Source organism: Malus domestica, chromosome 03, assembly GCF_042453785.1.
Source record: "Malus domestica chromosome 03, GDT2T_hap1".
In the NCBI taxonomy this organism is placed as follows: domain Eukaryota; kingdom Viridiplantae; phylum Streptophyta; class Magnoliopsida; order Rosales; family Rosaceae; genus Malus; species Malus domestica.
Genome location: NC_091663.1, coordinates 6278930 through 6298944, shown reverse-complemented (window position 1 = coordinate 6298944; position 20015 = coordinate 6278930). Strand labels below are relative to the sequence as shown.

The 20015-nt window shown below is 36.5% G+C and overlaps 2 protein-coding genes and 1 long non-coding RNA gene across 4 annotated transcripts; 2 read left to right on the top strand and 1 right to left on the bottom strand.

Annotated features, from left to right (window-relative positions):
- Window positions 1-352: 352 nt before the first annotated feature.
- LOC139194168 (uncharacterized) lies at window positions 353-922 on the bottom strand. The gene has a single exon (XM_070818563.1). The coding sequence runs from the start codon at window positions 920-922 to the stop codon at window positions 353-355; it is 570 nt and encodes a 189-aa protein (XP_070674664.1).
- A 3639-nt stretch (window positions 923-4561) lies between these two features.
- On the top strand, window positions 4562-7028 carry LOC139194407 (uncharacterized). The gene is made up of 5 exons (XR_011579200.1): window positions 4562-4736; window positions 4821-4980; window positions 5086-5154; window positions 5855-5913; window positions 6828-7028. It is a non-coding gene; the product is annotated as an uncharacterized lncRNA (long non-coding RNA).
- Window positions 7029-11994: 4966 nt separating this feature from the next.
- LOC103418972 (ATP-dependent zinc metalloprotease FTSH 9, chloroplastic) lies at window positions 11995-18025 on the top strand. Of its 2 annotated transcripts, XM_070818199.1 has the most exons (14): window positions 11995-13067; window positions 13418-13483; window positions 13584-13718; window positions 13853-13918; window positions 14379-14564; window positions 14661-14747; window positions 14836-14949; window positions 15106-15230; window positions 15365-15473; window positions 16100-16225; window positions 16417-16740; window positions 16826-16949; window positions 17471-17610; window positions 17706-18025. In XM_070818199.1, exons 1-13 carry the CDS (start codon window positions 12189-12191, stop codon window positions 17596-17598), a joined length of 2469 nt encoding a protein of 822 aa, XP_070674300.1. In that variant the 5' UTR covers window positions 11995-12188; the 3' UTR covers window positions 17599-17610; window positions 17706-18025. The 2 variants fall into 2 exon arrangements, with proteins under 2 accessions (XP_070674300.1, XP_008355315.3); XM_008357093.4 differs by having other exon boundaries at window positions 17471-18025.
- Window positions 18026-20015: the final 1990 nt, after the last annotated feature.

Below are 20015 nucleotides of genomic sequence, written 5' to 3'. Positions count from 1 at the left end.
GCTCTCATGGTTATATATGCACATTGCCATACATTTTTTTCTTCATCTATTCAAATTTGAATAATCAATAAAAGAATTACAGTTTGAAAGTTTCCACTTATGCTGTCAAGATTGAAGATGCATGGCAAATTGTGTTCTTAAGAATTCAACGTATAGTATATTTGGGTATGTGTGTAATATGGACAACCAAAAGAGCAACACAGAAGGATTCAATATTAAAACAACTTTTTCTTTTCTTACAGTAATTTTTCATTTTCTTTTCTTTTACAAATTAAATATAGAGTAATCATATGTATATTATTTAGTATTCAAGTAATGCGGCTAAATTTAATACATTGTTCACGTGACTTTTCTAGATATGGAATAACTGGGAAGTAATGAGGAATGCAACATCCCTATATAACATGGTCAAAAAGTTTGTCGAAGATACTAAATAAGGAAGTTCAATTTCGGTAGAGGTCAATGCTTTTCCGCAACGAACAATTTCGTCTTGTACTTGTGTGAGTATTTGGGAGACTGATTTGTCATTATCTTTGATCCCTCGCATTGAGAAAGCGAAACCGTCTACTGCAAAATCATATGAATCTGCACATTGTTTTACTGCTCCGGAGTCCTTAACAATATTGTTGCCGGTGGTGTTGAGCGCATTGACAAAGAAAGCTTTGCTTTGTTGTGCGTTTGTTAGTGCTAATTTAAGAATGGCTGTGTCAAGATCTTTGAGATTAGATGCTGATCGAGTTGGAATATCTTTCCAAAGAGATTTTACGCATTGCTTGTAGTTGTAGCCGAATTGGTCTTGGGTTTGCTTGCAAACGCTTCTAATTAATGGAGACGCTCTTGCATTTGCAAATGGTGTTGGAGACGATGAAAGACATAAGAGCAATGATGCAATGAAAGTTGCATATCCGATTGAGGAGTCCATTTCTCAAGGTGTATGTTTCTTAAATTGATGAAGTGATTACAAATATTTGTTTGATTTATGGAATGGATGAACGGAGATCATATTTATAAACAACTCAAGGAGCGGGTATGGGTCTAAATTTAGGAGTGTAGAGGTAAAGAAACCCATTTCTTTTGACGTGACTAGTTTTCTGGTTCTTTAGTTTTTGTTTTTTCTTTATCGTACTAACTGATAACACACTGGATGCAAACCACCTAACCTATTCTAGTTTAATTAACCAACTCCTCATTTCTAGAAACTCCAACATAACCAAAAGTGATGCATGCTTATCAAAAGGATTTTTTCATTACATCGCAAGGATTAATTTAAGTCATTTCATTTGTTTTTTTACAGATTCATTTACATCCATATTTACTTATCAATATATATGATGTTAGAAGAATCTAAAAAATTCAGATTGATAGTATTAGAGGAGTTTCTTTTAGCCCATTTCGTCGTGTTCGGTTAGCAGCTTAGGAGGATTGAGCCCTATTAAGCGAGGTTACGATAGGCGGCCTATGAGCGTGGGGACATGGACCCCTAACCTGGAACTTCAGCGCCTCATCCGGCCTCCGGAAAGTTTATGGAACCTAAGGGTTGTGGATTATAACATCCAAACTTGGGCTTTACACCATTCGAAGAAATAATCAAAAGGGCGTTCTGAAAATCAGCTGAGGGAGCATAATCAAGAAATTTTGTGTTTGATTTCCAAACATATTCCCTTCACACCAATGTTTTAAATATCGCTAGGTCATTATCGAGCGGCGGGTAGGGTTCTAACTAGTGGCCTAAGGTTTTTTTTATCTTAATTAAATTTATTATATGACATACAAATAAGTGTATATACATATTTTTTTTAAAATAAGTAAAAATTATACTTGTAATGGGGAAACTTAAAATGAAAAATATAAATATAAATAAATTATATAAAGTACTACAATTTATTGAAAACATCAAAGAACTATCGCAAAGAGAGACGACCACATCGCATTCTTGGTTTCCTTTTTTTTTGTCTGGGAAATGGTGAGTCAAGACTCAAAGTTAATTAAAAAAAAACAAAATAAACACTTATTCTGCCTAGATCCACGTAGCTGCCATACTTAATTTTCTAACCTTTTAGTAATTAATCGTGGTACTGGTTAGCTGTCTAGACTGCTTTTTAGAACATCAATTCACACTGCTTTCACCATCTATCCTTCGCCTATCTTCATTGATCTTCAGATCACATATTTTTCATCAATCTATATAATTAAAAATAAAATAAAAAACTTAAAACGAATTGGTTATCAAACTAGCTCTTAAGTTTTAATTTTGTACCAAAATGTAGTGAGGGCTTTTAGAAACCTAATGTATTCCACTATCAGAGTCGAAGCCCATATTGAAAGTTATCAATTTGTTTTTGCTACAACTGATGTGAACGATATTAATGTTTTACTAGTCTCTAAAAGTGGAATACGACTTGCTGGAATGCACCCACCAGTTTTCCAATGGCGGAAAGTACTACCCTTCGCTTCTAGGAAGTCAGCATATTGGCACCGGACCTTGAGTTGGAAGTGGTGTGGTCGTGCGCGGTCCTTTTCTTTGAGTTGTTGAAATTCCCACCTTCCTCAACAAATTATGTCTCTTTCTTGCACGGATATGGCTTCCATTTTATTTCGAATCAGGTAAACAGTTTTTGATGCAGCACGAGCATAAAGGATTACAAACGTAAATCTTGAAGAATAAAGGTTTGTGGAATCCACTAGAGATTGGGATAAAACCGAAAGGTTGTCTTGATTATTTCTAAATTGATGCATTACATTGGGAGCCAAATGGATTAAATAGACTCAAAAACAGCCTCGGAAAGGCTCAAGGGTTTTGGGAATAAGACCAACATTAATCATACTTAAATCGAATGATCCGATTTTTATTATAGAATTTAAAATGTAGTTTTGGAAGCCCAAACGGCGCTAAAATCCATCATATATCATAGCAAACCAGTGAGTTTAAATTGGGACGCCACACTTTTTTCGACAAGGTATCATGGATCCAAAACAGAGCACATACACCTAATCTGTATATTATTGCTGCGCCCTTTTGTATTCCTTAGGTCTATTTCCTTCGGCCATTTGTTATACATTAGTTTTACTCTCAACTAGCAATTCAGTTGTTTAATTTATGCCAAAATGAACGGCAATAATAAAAGGGTCTTATAAAAATGCACCAAAGAACTGAAAGAACACACTCTTCAAATTTAACACCATCAAGATTTGACTTCACTGCCCACAAATTAAAATCTGTAAGATACTGCCAATATGAACTTGAGTTACAACTCTCAAAGCTATATACCCAAGTGGAAAATAAGATTCAATATTTTCGGGTATTGCTACTGGAACTCTACAAGGTGATTCTGTAAAAGCCACCATACGACACTTCCATAGCTATGGCGACAAGAAATATGAGTTGCTAAAATGCAATGCCATTTTGAATTTCTTGTGTCTTAATGCATTCTTGATCCAAGCTCCAAAGTCCCTAAACTACCAAATGTTTACAAGCGACCTTATGCTAGGTGAGCTATCTAGGTCTAGATATGTAGAGCAGATTTTCTAAACATCTGGAATCCAAGTTATCTGTTGCAGCAAAATATACTGAGGGCGTGTTTATATCCGTAATTGAAATGAAAATGTGGAATTGAATTTCAATTATAGAGTACTTCGGTGTTAATTACTAAATATTGAGGAATTAAAAAAGCAGTGGGGCCCACACAAATTTTGGAATTCAATTCCTTTTATTGGTGGAATTGGATTTCTTAGATGTAAGTGGTAATCCAATTCCAAGTGTTATGAGGAATCCGGAATGCAAATCTTCAACCAATTATACCCTCACTTTATTTTCAAAATTCCTACACTACCCTTCTCATTACCAGAGCAGATCCATCCTCTGTTGCCCAGCGCCCTTGACCAATGCCACTCCTTCCCTGATCATCGCAACCACCCCAGGCCATCAACCCAACCAAAATCCACTTGCCATTAGATGCCGTGAACTTGAAACAGATAATCTTGAAATTATAACGCAATGGATTGAGAGAGAGAGAGTTACGATGGCGATGAGGAGTGGGTTTCTATGAATAGAAAGATAAGACTCTGTTTGATATTCTACTTGAATCCAACTTTTTAAACTTAAAAATAATTTTCAAGTTTTAGCCTTAAAAACTTGTTTGGTAGGATTATTTTCAAAAACTGAACTCAAGACTAACTCAAAAATATAGTTTATTATCTAAAAACACAAAAAATGAGTTTTTAGAGTTTTTAAACTTAAACTCACTCATTTCTTTTCTCTCCCTCATTCCCTCTCACTCCAAATCTATCTCTCTTTTCTTCTTTCTCTCTCCCCCTTCTCTTTTTTTTTTAACTTTTTTCGTCTCTCCTCCAATCCGCTCTCTTCATTCTTTCGATTCTTTCTCTCACTCATCTTGTCACAGCCCGTCCCGGAATTTTAATTCCGAGGACGTGAAAAGACCAAAATGCCCTTAAGCGGGACTAAGGGGCGAAAATTTAACAATTGGATTTACATTAGTATGTTTAAAGTTGTGTTTGGGATTTAAGTAGGGCCTCCTACCCTGATTCCCTCCCCAATTCCCGTATACTGTCATTCACTCTCTCTCTTCCCTCACGACTCTCTCTCACTCTCAGTTCTCTCTCTCTTCCTCTCCGACGCTCAACCTCACCCAAAACCACCTAAAACATAAACAAACGTCCAAGATAAGACCACATTTGGACTCCTGGAACTTCCACAATCACGTAGACATCAATTTCAGGTAAGTTCTACTTCGGAAAACCCTAGTTTTCAAAGTTCCCGTGAAATGGCACTGTTCATAAACTCTTAAATGGTGGTGTTTTAGCTTAAAACAAGATCACAGTGAGCTTAAGGAAGTCCCAAGGAAGCTCGGAGTGCTTCGTTGGAAGTTTTTGGACGTAAGAACACGGAGATCGACAAGTTCAAAGTTTGGCCGGAGCTTTCGAGGCTCTTTCCGGCGAATCCCCGGTGAGTTAGGAGTCGAGGTAGGTATCAATCTCTTCGTCTCGTCAAGTACTACAACTTTCCTTTTTGTTTCACTCAATTTTGTTGAGTATTGAAGAAGTTATACTCATTTGAAAAATACCCAGTTTCCGGCGACCTCCGAGGCTTTCGAGGCAGTTTCCGGCCAAACCACGGCGAACTAGGTGTTGTGCAAGGTACCATTCTCTTTTTCTCTTCAAGGGCTACAACTCTCGTTTTTGAATCACTTGATTTCGTTGAGAAATGACAAAGTTATGGCAATTTGAAAAATTGCCCGGAAAACGGCCGCCGGAAAAACCAGTCCGGCGACCCAAGGAAGAAGAAGGTGCTACAGTAAAAAAAATAAATAAATAAAAATAAAATTATTTTAAAAATATGTCGACGTCCGTGACGTCGAGTAGATCACCGTGGTATATTCATATACCCAAATTGAGCACCGTATGAGAAAGTTATTAAGGATTGTTGGTTAGGTGTTCGAATAACGTTTTATAGTTTTCACATTTAGGTAAAAATGTGAATTGACGATCCGACCGTTGGATCGTTACCAAACTTTGATACGTTGTAATACGTAATATTTGAGGATTATTGGAACTTACGGATTGGGAATCCGAGTTACGGATCTTCCGGAATTGGAATTGTAAGTCCATAATATAAAATGTTAACCGTCACTTAGTTTTGGAAATTGACGGAGATCCGACCGTTGGATGGTGATGAAATTTTAGGATGTTGTCCTAGATATATTGTGGACCTCTGGAAGTTATGGATTTAAAATCTGAGTGGCAGATCTTCCGGATCGATCTACGTAGGGACGTATTTTATATAAGTTATATATTCTATCGATATGAATTCTGAGGTTGGATTTGATTACTATTCTAGGCGGCGATCGTCGTGACGCCTTGATGTGTGGTGCTAGGGAGTTGTTGGACGAACTCCAGGTGAGTGGGCAGTTTTGTTTTCCGTATATATATATATATAATTGACGTTTCCCAGAAATAGAATTGATATGAAAAGTATATAGAAATGTGAGTTGAACTGCCATGCATGAATTAATATATGATGCATATGTATGAATTGGTGCGGTGGACGCACAGGTAAGAATTGATTTATGATGCATATATATGAATTGGTGCGGTGGACGCACAGGTAAGAATTGATTTATGATGCATATGTATGAAATGGTGCGGTGGACGCACAGGTGAGTATTTATTTCTGTTATGATGATGTTGATGTATATTGAGCTCAAATCCTGCACCATAGTTTAGTGCTTATAGTATTCACCGCATCGCACGCTCGTCTTGGATCCAAGTAGATGCTAGTCGTACAGTCCACGCGGAGTGGGTACGACAGGCCAGTCGCGAGAGTGTTAGTGAGATTCCGACTGGTGGGTGACCTTAGATTATGTGCACAGATGATTTATGAGAAGCACTAGAGCGTAACTTGTGTGCAGAAGGCCGTACAGGTCACGCGGAGTGACTCCGGCAGAGTGTGAGAGTGATAGATTTTGAGCTCTAGGTTCAACCGGGCTAATAGAGGGCCTCCGGTTGATTACTTTATTGCACCTGATATGATTTATGTTGATGCATTCATACCTTATTACTGTTGAGATGATATGGCATGGCATAATTAATATGAGAAATGTTGAGATGATGTGGCATGGCATAATTAATATGAGAAAATGTTGAGTTAATGAATTGAAGTATTGAGAATATATATATGTATATTTATATTTTATATTTCTGGGAAAGTATACAGGTTTTACGGAGAGGGGTTACAACGTTTTGAGAAATATTTGGATTTGGAAAAGAATTGTTTTACTGACCCACTCAATTTTGGTTTTGCGCCCCTCCAGGTTCAGGAATCACAAAGGTGTGGTGACTACGAGGAATTCGACGGTGTTCTGACAGATTGGACAAAATTAGGACTCACCTTCGGGTGTATCAACTTATAAATTGTATCTTAAAGCTTCCGTACTGTGCAAATGGTTACGTCACTCTCACGTGACGGCCAGCATGCCCTCCTTCGGGACGGGGTGTGTCACATCTTCCTCTCTATCTCCTCCGATCTTCTCACTTCTTTCTCTTTCCTCCGATCATCTCTTACTTTCTTTCCTCCTCTCTCCTATTTCTCTCTCGACCCCCTTTTTATGAATCTTTTTGTCCAGTTTTAGTTGTAAGATTTAAAAAATTTAAATCACATACCAAACAAGTTTTTGAGTCTTAAAGAAAATTGTTTTCAAGAAAAATTCTTAAGAAATGTTTTGAGAAATTATAAAAAATTTCAAATAGGATACCAAACAAGCCCTAAGTTTTTTTTTTTTTTTTTGACGAAAGAGAAAAAGGGATAAGATTGATTAGGATTTCTTTTATTTTTTATTTATTTATTTTCTCTCTTTTAATAAATAAATGTTTTTATTAATTAGTATGTATAAATAATAATACAATTTATTATTTTCGATAAAGGCATTTTAGTAATTGTATTGGATGGTATTTCGATTCCAGTAAATTAGTAAACAACTTATACGAAATCAATACTATTTTTACTCCAATTCCAGATAACTTTAGTAAACAGTTACAACAGGAATTCAATTCCAACTCCCCATCAATTCAATTCCTCTAATTTTGATTACAGATTAGTAAACAAGCCCTAAAATACTTCTAGTAGCATCGACTTATAACTAAGTAAGACATTAAATAGATTGATTATGTGATGGATGAGTGACTCATTGTCACCTCAAGGTCAAATTAAGCACGCCCTAAACTTTTAGGTTAATAAGGTATGCCCTGTCCCAAATAAACGGGTAGCAAACCACCTGGTGAAATAAAAAATTACTGGCCATTGAAATAAATATAAAAAAAAAACCAAATCCTATTTCGATCGGATCAAAGATGTTGTAGATGTAGAATTAAGAAATAGGATTGGGATAACGGAAGTCTTCATACAGAATTGCAGGAATAGAAAGACTACCAAATCTACATAAAGCAAGGTTAGTTAGAAACAAATGAAACTAAACTCCTGACAAAAAGACACTAACATATAGGGTGATGAATTCAAACTGCGTCAGAGATATATTACTTAACGGCACCTCATTCAGGCTATAAGAGCGACTGCAAACAGGCTTCTCTTCTTTAACACATTCAATCCTGATCAATTTCATAGATACGTTTTCAGTAATGAAGATTGGTTTATCACCGTATAAATTCCATTTCCGATGGGTCAGCACATGTAGGTCACCAATGTCAAATTTAAAGAGAATAGTCCAAGATTCATGCACCTGCAAGTGGTCCTTTACCACAATGGTGGAAAGGAATTGAGCCATTGCATGATAGCATTGGTTCTCCGTCGGTAGCTAATCTAACATCTAATTTAACAAAATATATTGTTTGACAAAAAAAGGGTTCACGCACCTCATGCTCAAAATTTTGGTTATTTTACATGTAATAAATTAAACGGAGGAAGCGACATTTAGCGAAGAAAAGTGATTGGAGAATAGCAATTTAAGGATTAAAGGATTATTTCCTGTTGTCATATCTTCGAAAGTGAATTTTTTGACTTCTTCGTGATGTCCGGATTGAGGTAACTATGGTTTGGGATGCCTGTTTTGGACTTGTATATGAATTTGAAAAGACTGACGAGATCTACAAGGCCAGATTCATCACAGACTTGGATTGTCTGTCATTCTCTTCTAATCTTCTCTTATTTTCTGTGATCACGGTTAAGTTAGGTCAATATTTTATATTGATTTTTTTATAGAAATAATAAGACAAAAAGTAATGAGAATATAAAATGTTGACGTGGCTTAACCGTGACCATAGAAATAGGAGGAGATGGGAAGGGTATTAGATGGGGAGAGCAGACAATCCAAGTCCGATTCATCACTCTCATGGTCAGGGACATGAATACCTTTCCAATAGTTAGCTCTCAACGAGAACATCTCCATATACACAACAGTCTCAAAATTCCTAGTAAGATCAGCTACAAAGAGCTTGTAGTCATTAGTATAGCCGACACATAACCCAAACCCTAAATTGGAACTTGCATTCGTAGAGCAAGGGCGGATGCATGATTATTTTCTTGGGTGGGCTAGCTGAAATTAGTAAAATAAAATCATATGTTATTTATTTGCTTATATAAAATTATATAATAATCAGTATAAAAGGTACATTCAAAGGTGACATTCATTAAAAAATTGCAACATAAATAAGGAATTGCGAAGATAGGGATTTAATTGCTGAGTTAAAAAAATTATTTTTCCTTTCTTGAGTAAGAAGCACAATTGCTAAATTGCATAGGGTAAATGATTTTTTTTCTTTAATAAATAGGATAAAAGGAGGATGGGAGATAGAATTTATTTTCAATTTTTAGCATAAAACGTATTATTTACTACATATCCTCTACTAAATATACAATAAACAATAACCTGTATTGAAATTGAGTGGGCTATAAGCATGAGTTTACAAAAGAATAGTGTTGTCCACACATCTATTTTTACATCCAGCACACCCTTATTATTTTTTTACAATTAATCATCTTTAATTCATTCAATCCGATAATAGAAAATTGAGAGATATGTAAAAAGTAAAAATAAGTGCATGAATAGCACTATACAGAAAACCTTCCTGAGCTACAACCCACCTAAGCCTTGTGGGTGGCTCCGCCATTGTCGTAGAGTCTTTTATCTTCCCATAAAATTGGGGTTCGGTATTTTGCATACAAATCTTGTTGATGGGTTCCAGAGATGCAAGTCACAATAACTATTAATAGATACAAACACGAAATCATTGCAGGAGCCCAGTGGCAATGGCGGAGCCACACGGCTTAACAACCTGTAGTCCAGGGAGGTTTTTTTGTAACTTCATGCTTTAATTGCTTATTTTAACGTATGTAGTTTAAATAGCTCACTCAATTTTGATACCTTATTATTTAGGGAATTTTAACGAAAAGCATCTGGTACTGTTCACCTTAACGAAAAACCACATTTTTACACTAAAAAGTCAATCTTGGTACTATTCACTTTACCCTTTATTTTGTCCTTATCATTAAAACTCAAAGTTTTCAAGCCCTTTTCATTAGTTTTCCTTATTATATTTAATGTATACTTTTTTATGCTAAAAATAAAATGACTTCTCTCTCTATTCTCCATCATTTTATAATGATGGAAAAAAATGTTGCTCTTACATCACGATGTGAATTCGATTTAATTGATTTTTTAATCTAGCAATCAATTTAACAAATCTTTCACTTGAAAAAAAAAAAAACCTCAGTATATTAAAAGTAATTATACTTTTAAATAAAAAATTTAACTAATTGTACTATGACTTTGTCTACTGGGCGTGTTCCTCAAAAAAAAAAAAAAATATATATATATATATATATATTTTTTTTTTCCAAAATACTGGTCATATGTTAGAACACGTGTTGGTGAAACTAACCTCTAAGTGCATACTCTCCACCGCCAAGCCAAGATCTAGGGTTTTCTCCGAGCCGCGCCAAGGAAATGGTTCCCACAGCGGGCAAGAGTGGGGTCTTTGTCGGCCTCAACAAGGGCCACAGCATTGCCCGTCTGACCGCGAGGGGAAAAGTAGCAAGCTCAATAGATGTGTATTAAGCCTTATCCGAATGTAGCATGCGTACCATCACATGGTATAATTAAATCAGAAGTGTGTAATTATTGATATTATATTTATAGAAATTCATAACCATTTTGTTTCACTCATATTATAACAAGTTAAACGATCATACAAGTATTAAGACACGGACAATCACAACTCTATATATGTCTATTATCTTTTTACCGTATTTTATTTATATATATAAAAAGCAAAAAGAGTGAAGCTTTCGTAATTCCAAATTGTTCTACTCTTGCTGAATTTTCAAAAGAAAATTTAAATTCAAAAAAATATAAAAACCACCCATGTAGTGAGGAGAAATTTTTCAGTATAGTCGAAAAATGAACATATATGTCATACATCATTACACAAGAGGATGTATATTTGATAAAAAAAAAACTTTTCTTTACTTGTATAATAATATATTGCGCTTTTTAGGTGTTGCTGACACTTGTGCCAGGTGGAATTCTCCACATATGAGAATTTAACATCTAAATTTAGTTAATTAAAAAGGAAAATAAAAGAATATCTAAGTGTTAGATTCCCTCTTATGAAAACACCACCTGCCTCTAAAAATTTCTTCATACTCTAGGGACACTGAAAAATCTATGTAGTGATAGAGTGGTTAGTAAGTTTATCATTTTGTAAAATATACTAGCATATGGGCACACACAAAGTGTGTGAGAAAATTTTTGGGAATTGTTATTGACATTTCAAAATTTTCATTCTACACTCCAAAGTTTCTATATTTAGATAGAAAAATACAGAGCGTAGAATGAGATTTTTGGAGTGCTAATAATACTTCTCAACTTTTTTATTTTTGTTTTTGAAATAGAATGAGAGAAAAGGGGAGTGATAGAAAACGTGAGAGTGAGAAATTTTTTTTTTATTTTTTTTATATAATTAGATATATGTTAGGATTACATGTAGATGACGTTTTGAAAAAAAAAAAACAGCAAAATTTGTTTGTGTGAAATTACATTTCTGCCTCATATTTCTTATTCATGTTTTGTTTTAATTAGAGGATTAAATTGATAATTTTATAAGATTTTGGTTGATAATGACTATTTTATTAAGGGATGTGCTATCCACACACCTCTTTTTACTTCTCACACACCATTTGTTAATTAATGTTCGTTGATCTTCTTTAATTCATCTGATCCGACGGTTGAAAATTAAAAATGTGTGAGAGAAGTAAAAAATGATGTGTGGATATCATATATTTTTTTATTAATTAGTAGAGATTATTTATCGTTTGTTTTTTTTTAAACAAAAACATAAATAATTAAATAAAGAAAGCCAATTAACGGGCGCGAAGCTTGTGGGCGAGGTAGAGGGAAAAAACGGAGGATAACGATACGGAAAAAGGAAAGTTGACGGTTAAGATCTCCAACTCCTACTTGATCCGACGGTTCGCATCCCAAATTTAATCTCGTTTTTTATCAGCTCTCTTTCTCTCTCTTCTGTGTTCCTAAAGTTCCGACCTTTTGTCTCAGAGGGGCATTGGGAGAGCTCAAGAATTTCTCTTTTTTTATCGGATAGGGAGAGTTATGAAACATGCATACATGAACTTTTGAATTTGGAATTTCTAGGGTTTTTCTGGGATGTCGTCCGTCGAGTATTTACGTCCAACAATCCACAATAGGTTTTGCCTGAATTTGAATTCTAATGCTTATCATTGCCGCCATGGATTGGGATTCCTCCGCAGTCAATCGAGGGGTTTCAACCAGGAACCGAGGCGGTGCGTTTCGAACGCGGCGGTGTTTCCTCCGGTCACGTTGCACGGACAGGGCGGCAGAGCTGTGAGAGTTTCCGAGAGGTTCGGCGGCCTCTGGAGGAACCACGGAGGGTTTCGAAAGGTTCGGGTTTCGGCGAGCGGTCAGGACACCGATTCCGGGGAGAAGAGCGAGGCGAAGCCGACGGAGGGCCAGGCTGTGAACAATAACCCGCCAAGTTCGAGCTCGCCGGCTTCAAATCGGCGGCGAGAGAGTCGAAAGAAAGAGAATTGGTGGTGGTCGAAAGGAGGGAAATGGCGGTGGCAGCCGATAGTTCAGGCACAAGAAATTGGAATCTTGCTGTTACAATTGGGTATTGTAATTTTCGTCATGCGGTTGCTCCGGCCCGGAATTCCGTTACCTGGGTCGGAGCCGAGGACGCCCACCACGTTCGTTAGCGTGCCGTACAGTGATTTTCTGAGCAAGATTAATAGTAACCAGGTGCAGAAGGTTGAGGTTGATGGGGTTCATGTTATGTTTAAGTTGAAGTCTGAGCAGGGTGAGCAAGAAAGTGAAGTGAGTGGTGGTGGGGCGAGCAAGTTTCAGGAATCGGAGGCTTTGGTAAGAAGCGTGGCTCCGACAAAGAGGGTGGTTTACACGACGACAAGGCCAACTGATATCAAGACGCCGTATGAGAAAATGCTTGAGAATGAGGTGGAGTTCGGGTCACCGGATAAACGGTCAGGCGGATTCTTGAACTCTGCAATGGTGAGTTTTTGGTTGTTTGATGCTGTTTAGTTATGCTGCTGTAAACAATTATCTTGACAAAAACAAGCAAAGATCAATTCTTGTCGACTAAGTAGTCGGGTTTGGAACTTAATCACATATGCTAATACATACAAATTATATTAGATTTGTATGTGTAGAAGGACTGAATACGAGTATTATGATAATCTCAGCGTATGAACTATATACTAACATGCAACCCCTTATGTTTTAACATGTGTTTCTATTCATAAGACGTTTTCTTTTCTGTTCGCGGGTATGTATTTTGATAGAAGTTAAAGATGTTGTATGGAAGAAGTTTTAATCAGTTGACTTGGCTTTGGTCCTTGCAGATAGCTTTGTTTTATGCTGCTGTGCTTGCAGGGCTTCTCCACAGGTTCCCTGTTAACTTTACTCAGGTGCGAGCCAGTGCTTTTTTCTTTCAACCCTTTGTCTCTTTCTTTTTGTTCTTTTAAGCATGTGCTATATGGTTCTCATTGAGTACATTCTTATGTACAGCAAACAGCCGGTCAGATTAGGAACAGGAAATCTGGGGGCTCTGCTGGTGCTAAAGCATCCGAACAAGGGGAAGCAATAACCTTTGCTGATGTTGCTGGTGTTGATGAGGCTAAAGCGGAGCTAGAAGAAATTGTGGTACGTTGGATACTCCTCAGTTTACTTTGATATCACCAAACGAATCATCAGAGTCTTTTAGAGGATCCTAAAAGGCTTCCTACTGTTTCTGAATGTTTATTCCACTTTTATTTATGCCCATGTTTTCTGGCCAGGAATTTCTTCGGAATCCAGACAAGTATATACGACTTGGTGCTCGTCCTCCACGTGGAGTTCTCCTGGTGAGTTACCAAAAGACTAATTAATCAATGATGATTAGACCTCGAAAACCAGGGAGTGGGAAGTCAATGGTCTCAATTCAAATGTTTAGCATTTATGGTTAACTTGATGAGCCAACTATGGTATGCCTTTCCCGGACTCCCATGCCACGTTTTTTTCGCACGGAGGCCAGACATATAGGGAATTGACACTGGGTGTAGATAGGGTAACATAGAGCGCTACTGCTCACTTAGGAGTACTCTCTGTAGTATCCTTTTGACACTTGATTTGCTATTGGTCGACTGTTAGGGTGTATTGTATCAATGACCAGATATATCTTTGCACCTGGAGAATCATATAGTTTTACCCTTGAATGGTCCCATTCACTGGTTGTAATTCGGTACATTACTGGAGGATTTGTGGAAGAGGGCTTTGTTCTCTGTTTGTGTAATAACTAGTAAGCATGGCTTGTTTATCTTACAGGTGGGTCTTCCTGGGACAGGTAAGACTCTTCTTGCCAAGGCTGTGGCTGGGGAAGCTGATGTGCCCTTTATAAGTTGCTCTGCTAGTGAGTTTGTAGAGTTGTATGTTGGCATGGGTGCCTCTCGTGTAAGGGATCTATTTGCACGGGCAAAAAAGGAGTCACCATCCATAATATTTATTGATGAGGTATGGATATGGACAATGTAATTCTGTTGTGTAACTATCTTGATTCTTGACCTATATAGTTTTAGTGGATTAGTTAATATTTCTTCTTTTGCACAGATAGATGCTGTGGCAAAAAGCCGTGATGGAAAGTTCCGTATTGTCAGCAATGATGAGCGAGAACAAACCTTGAATCAGTTGCTCACTGTAAGCTTTTTTCTGCCACTTAGTTTTGAGCATCTGGGTGACTTTGGCTACATGTCACTGACATTCATATGTATGAATTCAAATGCAGGAGATGGATGGATTTGACAGCAACTCTGCAGTTATTGTTCTTGGAGCAACTAATCGCGCCGATGTCTTAGACCCAGCACTTCGTCGACCAGGGAGATTTGATCGTGTGGTTATGGTTTGTAGTCCTTCTCTAGTATCTTTCTGAGTTTTAAATGATATGAAAACAAGTTTCACATGGAAACAATTTATTCCTCATAAGTATGTATATATGTATATTTTTTACGAATATACATAATGTTATATCACATTAAAGCCTGTCTTTTCTCGTTAGGTGGAAACACCAGATAGGAGAGGAAGAGAAGAGATTCTAAAGGTGCATGCTACCAAAAAAGAACTTCCTTTGGCAAAAGATGTCTACCTTGGTGACATTGCTTCTATGACCACTGGCTTTACCGGGTATGTGTTATTATTTGCTCAATTTTCAGTGTGTTTAAAGTCTGCAATGAACAGTAAATAATTAAACAATTGAAGAAAAAGTCATGTTTGTGACCAGTAGATTGGGAATGACATTTCTGATATATATCCTGCAGGGCAGATCTCGCAAATTTGGTGAATGAAGCTGCTTTATTGGCTGGAAGACAAAGCAAGTTGGTTGTGGAAAAAATTGATTTTATTCAAGCTGTGGAGAGATTAATAGCTGTAAGTCTCTCTCCCCTTGTTCCACATACTCAAGTATCAGTTAAACCTATTTCCCTGAATTATGATTGCAGACTGTAATAAATCATATTTCTTTATTTTATTAGTTTCTCAATTTTCTCTCTTTCATATGTTCACTATTAGAATTTTTTGACATGGTCAATGTTGTTGGTCTCTTAGGGTATTTGTTTATATTTTTACAACCCTTAGTCCACTTGGTCTTTGTCCTGATCGTCTGTAGTGTCTGTACATTTTTTTTTTTGAACAAACGATCTTATCTACGCTAAGGGGGTGGGGGAGTAAGCTAAGCCTCACAATGGACTTGCAGTAATGTGGTTCAAATTCGCCTTTGGCGAGAGTCAAACCTAAGACCTCTCACTTATAAGTGAAGAGGAATACCACTAGACTGTATTGTCTGTACTTGTATGTGCTTTAATGACCCGAGAGCCTCATTTCCTTGTTCTGGTTTTTATTTTATTTCTTTATTTTAAGATTATGCTTCTTGATATACAATCTTGCAACGCATTTCCTACCACCCTGTGCGAGTCATGCAATGAAAACATTTTTAAAAGAAATGTGTTGGTTTTTTATTACTTAGTTGAGAAACTAAGCCGAAGTACTTGTTATAGGGTATAGAAAAGAAGACTGCCAAGTTGCAGGGAAGTGAGAAGGCTGTAGTTGCACGACATGAAGCTGGTCATGCAGTAGTGGGGACTGCTGTTGCAAGCCTTCTTCCTGGACAGCCACGTGTTGAGGTGAATTTTTTAGAGATTACTGAAAATAGTTCTTCTTTATATTTATATTACTAATGAACGGATAAGAATAAAGTAACTTGGAAATGTAATACGAGAAATTGTGAATAATACAAGTCCTGCTCATGCAGTAGCTCATTTATTAACTTTCAATTTGCATGGATATACTAATTGCTGTGTCTTTGTGTTATCAGAAATTGAGCATATTGCCAAGATCAGGAGGGGCGTTGGGCTTCACTTATATTCCTCCAACTACGGAAGATAGATATTTACTCTTCATTGATGAGTTGCGTGGACGTTTGGTTACACTTCTTGGAGGACGTGCAGCAGAAGAATTTGTATATTCAGGTCGTGTCTCAACGGGTGCACTTGATGATATACGACGAGCAACTGACATGGCATACAAAGCAGTAGCTGAGTATGGTCTCAATCAGAACATTGGCCCTGTGTCTATAGCAACACTTTCTGCTGGTGGAATGGATGAGTCTGGAGGAGGTGCTCTTTGGGGAAGGGATCAGGTCCTGTGCATTTTTATTTTTATTTTGTTTTTTTTTTTAAATAAATTTATTGCTGTAAATACTGACCCTAGAATGATAACAACAGGGGCATCTTGTTGATCTTGTTCAAGGAGAGGTTAAAGCTTTGCTACAATCTGCTTTGGATATAGCTCTTTCGGTTGTACGTGCTAATCCTACTGTTTTGGAGGGTCTTGGTTCTCAGTTGGAAGGTTATATTTTGCTTCTTTGATATTATCGTATTGTTCCCTATGTTCTGTGGTTTTATATAATTTGAAGGTTTTTGCTATTTTGTTATATGCACTGGTACTTTTGCGGTAGCGTCAAATTGGTAGAAACCAGCATGACACAAATTTCCTGGGAGCTTTTCTTGCAAATAAAAGTAGGTGGGAAAAAAAATTATAATAAGAGTGGCTATTGATGAAATGAAGTCCTGTTTCAGTTTAGTCTTTTGGCCTTTTGGACATCTAGCCATGTGGAAGGTAGCTGTAATCTCTCATAATCACTTGCAAATTTGTCGTACTGCAACTTATATACTGCAGTTACTATGGGCCTCGTTGATCAAAGATGCAAGTTCATAGTTGTATTTGTTAGATTTTCCTGGTTTTATGAATCTGTTGAGCTTAAGGGAATCTCATATACAATAGTATGCTTATATTACTGGCAAATCTTTAGCTTAGGGTGCGGACTTTTTGCAGTTATCATGGTATTCTGATAGTGTTTTATTGTTCAGAAAAAGAAAAGGTAGAAGGCGAAGAGCTACAAAAGTGGTTAAAATTGGTGGTTGCACCAACGGAACTTTCAATCTTCATTAGTGGCAAGCAAGAGTCTCTTCCCTCATTGCAGACCATCTCTGGTTAACAACCATATCTGGTTATACTTCTTCTCCTCGGTGTGAAATATGGAGTAGCTTACTGCTCTTTGTGCCATTATCTCGTCAGTGAATTCATCCTCGTTATTGGCTGCAGATCCCACTTGCAACTTGTGTGTATATTGGGTCATTTTTTAACGAGTGTGAGCACGCTCTTTGTTTGGACACACTATTTACCAGCCCAAGTTTGCCAACCTAAGAGCAGGGAAAGAAGTCGGAGAATAGTACCTGTACAAGCCTTCTCAAGTGTGTCAGTCACCATATTAACTTCAGCACAACCGGGTTGGTATCTGAAACTGTTGTACATTGCCTGTTAATTACACATGATCCGTCGTATCTGCAATTGTAATTGTTCATGAGTTGCATACGATAAATATTATACGAAATATATAATATTCTCCATATATTGGTTCAAAATGTTCAGATGAATGGTGTGCATGTCGTATTTTTGGCTTTGGGATGGCATCGTTAGGAGAAGTGAACTACTAGATGACGATGTTGATAATTCATCTTTGTCACTTACTGACATTGTTGCCGGAAAAATGATCAAATTTGACCAGCTTAATTTATGTTACGCATGTGGATAGAGGATAGTTTGCCCTAAGCTTGAACTCCGGTGGTGAGAAGCTGTGGTCGACGGCGTCAGGTCTTCCCATGGGCCAGTTTTGGCATCAGGGTATGCCAAAGTGGATTAGAAATCCGAATACCGCAGGCATATAGTTTGATTTGTTGGTGGTTTCTGTTTTCGATCATTGTTTCACCCGTGGGGTTATGAAGTCTCCACCGGTTCCGATCTGTAGTCGGAGGAATTCCAGACGAGGGGGAAGTCATTGTGCTCGTATCTCAAGCCAATATGCAGTTCTCTCGTAGAATAGTTGAGCTAAGGGTAGAAAACCCAACAAATTTAAAACATCTTCTAATTCTCGGTTATTATTGATTTTGTAATCTTTATGCCTTGATATTACGGAGTGCAAAAATATCAGCGTCCCCTTCTGAAAGCAACGCAGGAGTTTGGCGTTTAGGGTTTTGGCCGAAGGAAGAAGAGGAACTTCTAAACCTGCTGAAGGACCACTGTCCCCATATCTTTCTGTAAATTTTTCAGTGTCCTATTCATTCACTAGTAACTTCAACTTTTTCTCCACTACGAATCCACTTTATGTTTATTATTTAGTGACAATTATGTGTTGGTCAAATTTGATGATTGGGAACCCAAATGCCAACTAATTACTTCAGGGATAATTTATGATGATAAATATTCGGTTTCTTTTGCCTGTAAAAGTTCATACGATCACAATTTGATACATATGCGTGAAAGTTTCTTTCAATATTTAAATAAATAATTTATATTTTTTAAATAAAGAGAAATGACTATTTATATATATGTAGACAAAATGTTCGACTATAAGCAATACAATGTGAATTGGGTCACAACAAAAGTAACATGAACCAAAACGGTCAAACCAGAAGTAATAGGGACCAAATAAATTTTTTTTGGTGTAGCTTTAGATATTTAAAAAGGAAAAATATTGTGTCCTTGTAGAAGGGAAAGGAAAGTAGCAACAAGAATCGTCTCAATATGTGGTTTGTTGAAGACTGTAAATGCTTGAGTTCACTAGCGTGAATAAGTTGGTTTTCTACTAGTGGTTATTTGATAAATTCTTTATGCATCAATGGTTGAGAGTTATCTGCGATGATACATTAATGATTAACGAGCGTAATGTTAATAAGTGATGGAGAACAAGAGCAGCCACTAGATAATTTACAATCTTACATAAAAATGAGAGATACGTGTTTACTCATTCATATTTATTTTTAATAAAAAATGATGTTTAATTGATGTAAATGGACATATATATAGGGGCAGATCTGTAACACTACTTTTTCTACACGTTTTCGTAGAGCCCACTCCACGATGAATTTTAACGATCAGAGCCATCAATCTTTTAGAAGATCATTAATATACTGTTTTTGCAAAAAATTAGACAAATCCAAAACTATTAATACATTAGTTTGTAGTAAAGAAAATGGAAGAATAAGATTCTACAAACAAAAAAAACAAAAAAACAAAAAACAAAAAAAAAACCTAAACCCTTAATCCAACGGTTATATGGTTTCAGATTTTGATGATTTTTAGTAGACATAATATTTTAGGAAATACCTGAAAGATAAACGTTTTACATCATTGAAATATAGTATGAAATGAACCCTACAAAAATGTGTATAAAAAAAAGGAAAACTAATGAAAATGATTTGAAAACTTTGAGTTTTAACAATAAAGACAAAATAAAGGGTAAAGTGAATAGTATCAGGATTGACTTTTTAGTGTAAAAATATAGTTTTTCGTTAAAGTAAATAGTACCAAGAGTTTTTCGTTAAAGTTTCCATAAAAAAATTGATGTTACGTATC